At 35.3% G+C, this 12,110-nt stretch overlaps 1 protein-coding gene across 21 annotated transcripts in view; it reads right to left on the bottom strand.

Moving 5' to 3' along the window:
- The window catches only part of RALYL (RALY RNA binding protein like), a 725,790-nt gene that overhangs the window by 57,015 nt on the left and 656,665 nt on the right, over window positions 1-12,110 (bottom strand). For all 21 annotated transcript variants that reach the window (XM_023227786.1, XM_023227788.1, XM_023227795.1 and 18 more), the window contains one exon: window positions 467-624. In XM_023227786.1, coding sequence (XP_023083554.1) covers window positions 467-624 — 158 coding nt within the window. The remainder of the gene's footprint in view (window positions 1-466; window positions 625-12,110) is intronic.

Raw genomic sequence — 12,110 nt, 5'->3', positions numbered from 1 at the left:
TATCACTGTATGGTAAATTATGCTTTTAACATTTCTATAGTTTGCCTCTCTTAATTGAATCAAATATTCAAACCATGAACTAATTTTGTATATTGCTTCTCTGAAAAGACAGTTTATGCATTCCCTTTGGAAGTAAAATGATTTCTTCATTAAAAGCAACATATTATGTTTCAGGACTTTAATATGTCACAAGCTAAGCTGAGAGCACAGTGTTATTTGCTCTGATAAAATAGTTTTCAAATTGGTCCTGGGTTTTTGTTAGACATGTTTGTGTTTGTCTCCCCTACTGCAACACAGTATGGTGGAAAGCAGAGACCATTTCTTATCCATTTTATGATTTTCTAATACTTTATACATAGCAGGCCCTTCATAACTATCTGGTTAATTTATTGAATATAGGCATTCATGCAATGATAGTTAACCACCCCCTTGTTTAAGGAGAAATAAAATGAAGGACCTTACTTACATTTAGAGCCTGTTGACCCACTGGCAGTAGATCTTGATCCACCTTTCATGGAAAAGACTCCTTTCCCCCTGCGAGTAGTTGTGACTGCCACTCTGGGACGCTTCAGTGGAATTACTGCACGGGGAGGTGGAGGCACACGCCCGTGGTAATCAAATAACCTTTACAAAACACAAATGGGACTGAGAGTTGGTTTGATGCCCGAGAATTCTATCAAATATGTGAAACAATTAACAGAATAGCCTGGTAGAGAATTTCAATAAATGTTTTCTTTCTGCTGTTCTCTAATATTCAGATGCAGGTATTTATTGGCAGATTTAATTTTCACTAAGAAAATAGGATGCTAATATAGTCTATGCTTTCTGGACTTTAGAGTGTGACCTCCAAGAGGAACTCATTTGTAAGGTATGAAAGGACTAGGAGCTTTGCTCCAACAGTACCATGCAATTGTTGAAATTATGCTGACTTTCATCCCTAAATATACTTCTTTGCTTGATAAAACAGATTTACACTTCTTATGAACAGAAATATTCCTCTTACACGTCAAACACTTATTAGCACATTAGTTTAAAAGAGGAAAAGATCTTGCAGAATGGGAACAAAGAAATAAAATTACTGTTCAAACAGTAAACAGCCCAGCAAGATAAAAAGTAAAACCAGCTGAAAGAAAACAGCTATGAGAGACAAATCAATATGGTGCTTCAGCTCACTCTAAGAATCTTTTCAGTAACAAAAGGCTTCTCTGATTGCAGACAAAAGGAGACAGTTTGAATGACATGGAGCTAGCATGAGGACAAAACTTTGTTGACTACTTATGGTGGGAAGTATTTATCAAGATATCTTTTAATTATTCTGACCATTTGCTAGATGTGCAAATTGAGACTAGAGATATTTTTATAGTTAGATATTACAAGCATATTTAACAAAAAATCCATAAAACTTAAAACCTTTGCTGAAGAGTGAAAAATGATGTTCATCACAATCGACGAATTTCCATTAAACAAAGTACAAGGGTTAACTCATTTATAAAAATATGTAATTCACAGATTCAAAAGCTTTGTATTATTTATACTGCATCCACATATACAACACATTTTTATATGACAGTACATTTGAGTAACCTAAAAGGTCAATGAAAAAATACTGGGATACTTTTACTTTTTCATGACTATTTTCCAGTGAACCAGACATGTAAGTACATTATTCACTATAAAGAAAAATAGCATTATTGACTTAGAATTATAATTGTTACATATTTTATTGTGACAGAATAAAATATTGGATTACATTCTTATGATTACTTTAAAACAGTCAATAAAAACAATCTAATATGAAAGTCAGAAATGAGAAACTAGAATGGAAAGAAAATTAAAAAATCTTCTATAATAGGTTAATTGACAAAATTACATCTTGTTTATACATACAGATGAAAATGTGATCATCTCTTTTTAGGAAATAATATATGAAATATAATAAAAGTTAAGATAGACTGGTTTCCAAATATTCATTTAGAGACATTTAAAACTATTATACTATGGGGTGGGGGAAGCGCAAAAAGCACTATTAAACCAAATTTAAAGCAGAATTCCTTAGTACTAAGAATATCTCCTACATTAGAGACTTAGGGTATTCAAAAATGATTTAGAACATGCTGGGGAAAAACTAAGAGATATCTGGAAAGGAAAAGAAATTAAATGAGACAGAGTTCAAGAGAGGTGCCATCTTCTGTGAATAAGCAAAGTCCATTAGAGCTGAAGAATGGCTAGCAAAGAACAGGTCATGGATGTCAACATGTAATAGTTTACTTCAAAGAGCACAGACAGGATGAGGCTGAAAAGGGTTATGAATATCATCTATACCACTAGGGGCTTGAGAATCAAAAGGGGCAGCTAGACCTGCCCCTCATTTCAATCACAAAACAAGGTCTACATTAGTTATTTATAAGTTGAATTCACAGAGCACCTTAAGTCAGTGAACCAAAATACAAAGGCACTTTGCATGAGCTATAACACCCAAAACTATTGAGCGAAAAGAAAATATGGCAATTGACTGATCTCTTCTAGAGTAGAAGTTGCTGCTTGAAATGAAAGGCAAGCTCTTTTAGCAGCACCATTTCCGTAGGACACCAATGTGCAGTTTTACAGGTTCATTAAACAAGCCAATCTATAAATTGAGTTAAGAAAATCTCTAAAACACAATAGAAATATATAATGATGTAGGAGTGCTATAGTAAAAATACAGGCCAAGTAAAGTTCACTACATTCACTGCTACTTTAATTGCAATGTAATTTAATACTATGTTTATAGGGAAGAAAAATGTTCATCAATATTTCTATTGCTTCCCCCAGCCAAGGATTACCAAACCTCTAACAGTGGCATGGCCTGATCTTATGCTGAGAAACAGCCATACTTGCTCACTGTATTTATGATTTGCTTTTAGTATGGGGCATACATTTTAGTAATATACTACATATATTACTAAACAACTTTCCTTTGGTATAAATTCCTATGGTGAGTGGCCGGTTCTCTGAATATTTTTGGTGAGCTACTTCAAAAGAAAATGACTATTTTTCTTTTCTCTCTCTTTTGTTTTTTTGAGACAGAGTGTCTGTCACCCAGGCTGGAGTCCAGTGGTATGATCTCACTACAACCTCTGCCTCTTGGGTTCAAGCAATTCTCCCACCTCAGCCTCCCAAGTAGTTGGGACTACTGCATGCCACTGCGCCCAGCTAAATATTTTTGTATTTTTTGTAGAGATAGCATTTTGCCATATTGCCCAGGCTGCTCTCGAACTCTTGGACTGAAGTGATCTGCTCAACTTGGGCTCCTAAAGTACTGGGATTATAGGCATGAGCCACCAAGCCTGGCTGGATGACTTTCACCAAGGAATCAAATAACGTTTTACCTATTCTTTGGTAAAACTTTGATGGGAAGTTGGGCAGCATCAGGACTTAAATATTTTAATGTGATAGGTCATTCACAAAACAAAATTGGGAATGGGTGAGGCAGGAGAATAGGGTCTGGAGGCAGGGAACCTAAGGCTGTTTCATGCTGACTTCCTAGAACTAAACAAAAAGGAAAACCCCAACTTTCCATGCCCAAGTAACAAAAGGACCAGAGGCTACTCCCTTTGCACCCCTCCTCATCCCGCCACCTTTTTCTTCATGGCTGATGAAAAATTGAAAGTACTTCTGATTGGTCCCCTCCCACAACCAATCAGGCTGGTCGTGGGCAAAGTCTTCATTTGCATAGGGTATAAATTTGTAACTTCACTTCAGCCTCTGATTGGTCCCCTTACACAACCAATCAGACTGACCATAGGCCACTACTTAATTTACGTAGGGTGTACTCCAAGCAACCTATGGGGAAACCGTAGAGGGTATGTAAACCCCAGAAAATTCTGTCATCAGACTCTTGAGCCCTTACTCTCGGTTGGCTCCCACCCTGTGGAGTGTACTTTCATTTTCCATAAATCTCTACTTTTGTTACTTCATTCTTTCCTTCCTTTGTTTATGCGTTTTGCCCAATTATTTGTTCAAGAACCTGGACATCCTCCACCAGTAACATGGGCTAACATGAGGGCATAATTTTTAATTTGACAACTTTTAATGGAGCTGAAATCTTTCTTAATTTTCATCGGGCACTCTTGAGTTAATTAGAAATAAAAGGAAGGAAGACTGGATGTTGTACTAATGTACAAAAACATAACAAGACAAGGATAGAAAGAGGGGAAGACTTTCTGGGATTGCAAGATGGGATACAGGGGTTCTTCAAAATGCAGAGGGAAGTAGGTGAAAGGCAGGCCAAGAAAGGCGTTTTCATCAGAATTCTGTCCACAGTAAATCAAAGAAATTTTGCCTTTATCAAATATTAGATTGGCAAATAGTATTGAGACTAAGGAACTAGTTCATTTAAGATTATAGACTGACAGCAGAAATGGCAGTCCAGCAGAATTAAATGGAATCTAAATCTCCAGGCTAGTTAAAAGCTTTAATTTTTTTCCTTCCTCTTGTTTTTCTTGTTCCTTACCCTTTTGGAGTTATATTTCCTCTCCTTTTCTTTAATAGTCCTTAATTTTCCCTAATATTTCTTGGTAAGGATAATTTTCTCCCAAAGACTTACTCATCAAATAGATAATGGTTTATAATGAAGCCAAACATATAATAATTCTTCTTTCCTCAAGGTCTATTTTATAGTGAAAACTCTAAAACACCTGCTATCAAGTAATAAATTTTAAAAATTCAGTCCAATTTTAATAAAACCAATTCATGAAGAAAATTCGAGAATTTAATTTCTTCATTTAATAAATGTTTCTATTTTCTAGGTACCCTTTTCTTATTTTGCCTTTTAATGCTTTAAATAATATCTGACATATGTAACTTTATTACCTAGCACAAGCTAAAAACTGGCAATATTAATTTTAATATTAGTTTATTTGATAAAATAGACATAACTTTTCTCTAGGAAGAATAAGGACATTTGATTTCATCCACTGCTCTTAAACAGTAATTGTTTTTGGACAGAGGCAATTTTAAAACTAAGTGCCTTTTGGACAAAGGCATATTAACACAGCTAATAAACATAATTTTAATTGTCTTTTAAAAATAAAGAGCTTGTTATTATTAAGCTTTAAAAATAATAAAGTAACATTTTGGAAAAAAAGTACATAAAAAGACTATAAAACTCTCAGTCTCAGACCTCAGAACAACTACTATAATCCTTTAATCTTTTTTCTATAAGCTTCCATATTTTTCACATAATTGAAAACATAATATATGTACAGTCATGTATTCTAGCTCGTTCTCTTTGGTTTATATTAAAAACATTTCTCAGGCGTGTTAAATGGTCTTCTTAATGTTTATTTTAATGGCTGTGGTGCATTTTCTCAGATAGACACACCACATTCTAATAAATCATTACTTGATGGCTAAACTTCTGACTTGATACTTACATTTTCGTGTCAACAAACGTGGTTTCAAACACAAGAAAAGAAACTGGAAATGTAATATATGTGTAGTATTTTACTACTGAATATTAAGTTTTCATTTTAGATTAGTATTAACTTTAAACATTTCCTGGTATTTACCTGTTTCTAAATTGCCCTCATGAAAACAATCCTTCCTTTTCCCTACTCATGAATCAAAACTTATAGTTACTAACTAGTTGATGCTAACAAAAATATTTGGTCTTCCCTAGGGGGCTAAATTTTCTGGGCTGCCCAGAGGCAAAACCTGAGAACAAATTTAGGGCCATATTCTCACCAGGACCTTTCAGTAGATCTACAAAGACCAATAACAAGACGACCAGAGAAGATCTAGTTCCATGTCTTGATTCAACCTCCAGACTTCCTTTTCATTATGCTTCACTTTGACAGATGTCTATAAAACCAAAGTAAGGTGCCTTTTCATTTCTAAGAAGGGATACATTTGAAATCTATACAAATAATTCTTATAGGCTGGTAGTATATCTGTTCCCTGTACTGTTTAAACTACTCAGAATTCATAAACTCTGCCTATAATTTCTACTCTGACTTCAAATAAGTCTTTGGTTACAATTGAATAGAAAATAATTTTAAAAGACACACTTCTCCTGAGACCAATTAATGAATAAATTTCATTGCTGTTTTTTGTTAAATTTTCCAAGGTTTTCTGTGAAGTTTTCTCCTTGGATCACATGGAAATACTTCTTGAACATGCTTTTAAAAGCAAGTTGATTGCAATCTTGAATGATCTCTTTTGCAATATTTTGATTCTAATATAATCTTTGTAACATTTTGTATACAGCTTTGTGTAATTAAAAAGTTAACAAATTCAAAAGGTTGTTGTGGGGTTATAAGCCACTAAAATGACTTTCTCAATTTAAGTCTTATAATTCTGTAAAGTCAGTAGTGTTAAGCCATTTTGCCCATGAAGGAAACTGGCAAAAAAAAAAGAGGTGACTTTTCCAAGCTTAACCAGTCAACACATGTGCATCTAGGCCTGAAATTCACATCTTCTAACTCCAAATAATACCATTGGTCAAGTGTACCATGCTGTTATTTTCAAACATTTCAAATGGAATACCATACTACCAGAGGATAATTCAAATTAGCATAACAAAACAGACATTGTTTCTTGTTAATGTTTTCCAATATTCATGAATATATATTGTGCTTTCTAATCAACGATCTGAAACAACTGTAACTTGACTTAGTGTTCTTTCATTAACTGCAAGTCTAGTAGCTTCTTGGATCAATTAACACAAAGTCAAAATGGTTCCAGAACTGAACAATGCCTATTTTGGAACATTTAAAATGTATACATGTGTTTTATAAAGGTAAAACACCTGTGGCATTTGTTTTTTCTCTGTTAATAAAAGTCTGCTTATCACTGGAAACTATAAACTGATCAGTGCTCTTCCTAATGTTATTGAAAAAAGAGGTTGGATTTAGACAGCCAACATTGCAGAAGTTAAAAACCTTCCCTAGGGAGATTAAATATAATTTTAGATATACATCTCCTTTTACTTGTTAGAGTATAAATACTTATGTTTAATGTATTAACATACGGTGTCCTACATTCAGAGTCATACATGGACCTTTAAAAGAAAATGCCATTCAGTGCTGTAAATTATTGGGCAATGCTTTGTGTAAAAGAGGAAGATAAGAATTTAGAATAACCACTCATTTACTCTTTAATGATACTGTTAATGATTTCTGAAACCATGAATAGACAGGTCAATGAATCACAGTAAGGTGGTATATTTTGTAAAGTTTTCTAAGGTAAAACTATCTAAGGATTGGAAACCCTCAGTCACATTAGAGTCTCCAAACCTGGCAGAAATAGAACGACAATATAATGTGGACATATGTCAGTTATTAAGCTATTGTTTTTTGGTTTCAGACCTACCCTTTGCCACAGATAAGGTTGGAACTCTGAAAACCACACTTCTGGAGGTGAGGGTTAGGGTTAGGGTTGGTTTTGGGAAGCTAGCTCTCTGCTGGGTTCAGCCAATAAAGGACCTAAGAAGGACTGCAAGACTGGAGCAAGAAAAAGGGACTTGCTCCTTGTTTTGGTTTTTATTTGTGTTTTGGCTTCCTGCTCTTTTCGGCATTCCCCCAATCTAGTTTCTTCACCCTGACAACAACAATTCATTCCAGTAGCAGCAGCAGAATCCAGTCTGAGTAATTTTGCAACACTTGGAGAACAGCCACTCCACGCTCCCTCAAAGACCCCAGCACCTGTCAGTCCATATCCCCATCTCAGAGATTTGGTTGTCAGCACCACAGGTTCTCCTTGCGGACTCAGACACAGCAGCACCATCTGAACAGAATCTCCTATGCATAGTTTCAGCTCTAGTAGGCTCTTTTTCTCTAGCAATTTCTGAGATCCCAAATCTTCCTTGGTTTCTCCAGTCCTAGAGGTGGTAGCAGCTTCCTGCAGTTGCTAACTCTAGTATACCATAGTGTTGTCTTTTTGCGTTTTCAGTTCTTCAATACCGAGTTAACGAGTTTCTATATGCAATTATACCTGTTAAACAAAAGTAGTGTAATTTCTGTGTTTGTGACCTAAACAAGCAGCATGGGGTTAACAGAAACAGCTGAGCGCTCTCTGCAGGTAAGTGTGATCAGCTGCAGTTGGAATGCTTTGGGGAGTAGGAGAGGGAAAACTGGGAAAACAGAATAATCCAGAGAAGTCCCAAATAAGCTACTATGGAAGAAAAACTGACCAACCAGTTTGTTTCTCAGTTATATGGACACTGCTGTATGAATGGCAATATGAGAAATACATCTACCATTATTGTTTTTTTCTTTTTCTTTCTTTCTTTCTTTTCTTTTCTTTTTTTTTTTTTTTTTTTTTAAAGACAGAATTTCGCCCTGTCGCCCAGGTTGGAGTGCAGTGGCACAATCTTGGCTCACTGCAACCTCCGCCTCCTGGGTTCAAGCAATTCTCCTGCCTCAGCCTCCCGAGTAGCTGGGATTACAGGCGCCCACCACCACACCTGGCTAATTTTTGTATTTTTAGTAGAGATGGGGTTTCACCATGTTGACCAGGCTAGTCTCAAACTCCTGACTGCAGGTGATAAGTCTGCCTCAGCCTCCCAAAGTGCTGGGATCAAGCGTGAGCCACCGCGCCTGGCCCCATTATTGTTAATGGTTACTGTTAATACTAGCTAATATTGATTAAGCACTAAAAACATACCAGGCATAATGCTGACCATTATAATATGTTACCTCATTTAATTCGTAGAATGATTTCATCAGTTAGGAATTAATTTCATGCTTACTTACCAGAGGACATTACAGATTTTGTGATATTAACTAACTTGCCCAAGTTTGCACCTCTACTAAAAAAGAGAGAACACACACACACACACACACATACACAAATGCAAGAAGACTGTAACTTATGAGAAATGACTGTGGATTAGTAGTGACTCTGTAAGCTATGTATCTTGTCCAGCCTCGCCATTCTGTTTTTATTTCATGTTATTCTCTGTTTATAGGGAACTCTTGAGTATATCCACTAGTGGCAGATGCTCATGTCTTTCTTAGCCAAGTGCCAAAAGTGGAAAATAAACTAATGAGAGCACAGACTGCTCAGACAGTCTGTTAACAATACAGCCATACTGATCTACTGCACACTTACATGCCAAACAAATTGTACACAAAACAAATAAATGATTTTGAAAGTTGTTCATACTGAAGCGAAGTTCTTGTATAGTAGAGAGTCACCTGAAAGCAACAGCCTCTCTAATTATTTGACTATTTAAGGCCCTTGTTCTTTGGCAAGTAAGATGGATATATCACCCATCCATCTATCTACATCTCTCTCTCTCTCTCTCCCCCCATCCATCTATCACCTATCTAATGATTTTATTGAGCTATTATTTCTAAATAAATAAAATGCAAATCCAGGCTTCCTTTTAAAGATGAGAAAACTGAAAACCTGACTTGCCTAAAGTTATAAGGCTAGTTACCATGTCAGAGGCATTCAAACCGGAGCGACTCTATCTTGAGTGAGGGCTAGGAAGAATGAGGTGGGGACTTGCTGGGCTGCATTTCCAGGAGATTAGGTATTCCTAGCTTCTAGAAATTTATGGTTAAGGGAACAGATTAATAATGTTTACTAAACAGACCCAGGCCCATGAATGTCCTGATATCTCCATATCTTGAGAACAAAAGCATTCCTAATTTTGCTTTAAAGATAATCATATCGAGTCTTGCAAAATACAGTAATTAGAAAAATTAATCCTTTATCACAAACCTTGTAGTAGAGCACACCTCCCCATGGTTTTTATTGTTGTTGTTGTTGTTATCCTATGGATAAACAAGCATTGTACCTAGGGCGGTACTTCCTCTTACTTTTGGGAATAGCTTACTCTGTCTATAGAGTAGCTATAGTTTCACCACCTTTCCTTCTTAATAAACTTGCTTTTGCTTTGTGCCATGGACTCGCCCTGAATTAATTCTTGCAAGATGCAAGAACCCTCTCTTAGGGTATGAATTGGGACTCCTTTCCAGTAACAGCCAGAACTTGGGTCTCCTACCGTGTCAATAAAACTCCATGTTAGGTGGAAATTCTTTAAATGTGTAAGGAAGTCACATGATAGAAAATAAAAGATGCTAAAATGGTTTTATATAGACAGAGTATAAGACAATGTACTTTATTTGTAGCAAGTGAAAAAAAAGCTATAGTAAGAAATATCTTTAAACTTATCAAAAACTAACATTTTCAAATAGTATAAAAACAGTCTAGATATCCTTCCTTAATAGTAAATGGGATTATTTTAATGCTGCCAGATGTTTATATCACGTTTAGAATAAGTTATTATAAGCTTCTTACTATTTAAAATATATTTTATAGAAATTATAAAATGTTTTGAGAAAATCATTCTTAAAGATGATTTTTTGTCAGAAAAGGATAACTAGTGAAATAAGGTGCTTAATTCAGTAGTGTGAGCATAGCAGCAATGCAGTTACAGCTGTGGGCCTGATTCCCAGGGAGGAATTGGCATAGCTCCATAGGCTGATATTACCCACCCCGTTGTGCATATTCACGTAGTTGGTTATTGAATCTAAATTGGATACCTAGATTATGATCATAGTTCCGTCACTAATTAGCTGGATGACCTTGGAAAAATGGCTGTGTCTCTAAATCTAAGGAGATGAATTAATAACACAGAGTATCCACTATGTGTATGGTTTACTGATAGTCCCCAAGGATACAAAGATAAGCAAAACTGATAATATGTTACCTCATTAGGTGGGGGAAGGCAGACAGACATGAATCAAACACTGCAGAAAAGAAATATAGCAATATAAATTAGGAGAGGTGCTGTGAAGTAACAGTTCTGGGTGCTGAGAGAGGGGAACAGAGGAACCTAATTTAATCTGTGAGGGATGTTCGTGCTGAGATCTGAAAGATGAGGAGTCAAGTGAACCAGTTGGTGGAGGGAGGTATGAGGAGATGGAACAACACAGAGAAAGGACCTGAGGCAGGAAGAACTTCTTGTGGAACTTACAAAGGGCTCTAGAGGCTGGAGCAGAGAGAATAAGACTCTTTAAAGGATCACAGTTTCTTCCTCTTTAAAACATCTATTGAAAACTTTTTTCTAAGTTTGCATTTTTATACAGTACCTAAGGGATTTTTGTTGTTTGCATAATACTTAAAAGCTTAAAATATATTTACCTCATTTTTTTGATCTAATAATCAATCTATATAGTTGATCCTCATCTCTGATATGCATACATTATTACCAATGTATGCATATCAGAGTTACCAATCTTAGTTAAATAACACCAGTTCTCTGACAACTCAAATTTTAGTTACTACAACATATAAACGGTAAGTAATTTAATAAAGTCCAAACTTTGCTTATAGCTTTTCCACAAATAAATACATAAATAATAAATGCACATGATAATAACAATGATCACTAATCACATTCCTTCTTTCAAAGTCTGTCAATGATTTTTTTGCTGTTCATTGATTATTCACTTCAATCGCTTGTTTCAGATCATTAATTGTAATGCTTCCTTATCTCAGTGATAAAATATGTGGCATTTTACAAAATTGAATAATCAAAAGAAATAATTGATCAACAAAGATGAAAATGCAGCAAAGAATCTAAGAGTGGTAATACTAGAAGTGAAACTCAAATTAAATGTAAATGAAATTACAGAAGAAATACTTCACTACAGGGATGTTGATACTTCTCCACTCAAGAGACTCTAGGTATGGAGTCAGAGGAACTTAGTAAAGGCAAAGTGGATGTGATGTGATGAAACATATAAAGCTATGAAGGGGAAGTGACCCTGGCAAGAGAATCACACATTGAAAGAACTCTCAGAGATAGTTCACAACACTGATAGAATGTCAAAGCTAATTCAGCTTTAGAAAGGAGTATCCAACAAGGCATAAAACAGATGCCTACTCCATATCCTGTCCTGAGTTAGGAAATGAGAAGGCATGCACTGTTTCAACTCCTTTTGATAAGTGTTCTTTACAAAGAACTAAAGCACCTTAATTCTTAATATTTTTATTGTTTTAAATTATAGTATACTAAATAACAATTAGCTTTACTATAGTTTCCTATTAATTTATAAAGAAGACAATAAAAGTTTTTAATGTTTTGACAAACATGTTTAAGGTCATGAGACAATCCT

The sequence above is a fragment of the Piliocolobus tephrosceles genome, chromosome 7 (assembly GCF_002776525.5).
Source record: "Piliocolobus tephrosceles isolate RC106 chromosome 7, ASM277652v3, whole genome shotgun sequence".
Lineage (NCBI taxonomy): Eukaryota > Metazoa > Chordata > Mammalia > Primates > Cercopithecidae > Piliocolobus > Piliocolobus tephrosceles.
Note: the sequence above shows the minus strand (reverse complement) of the source record. Positions and strands in the feature narration are given on the sequence as shown.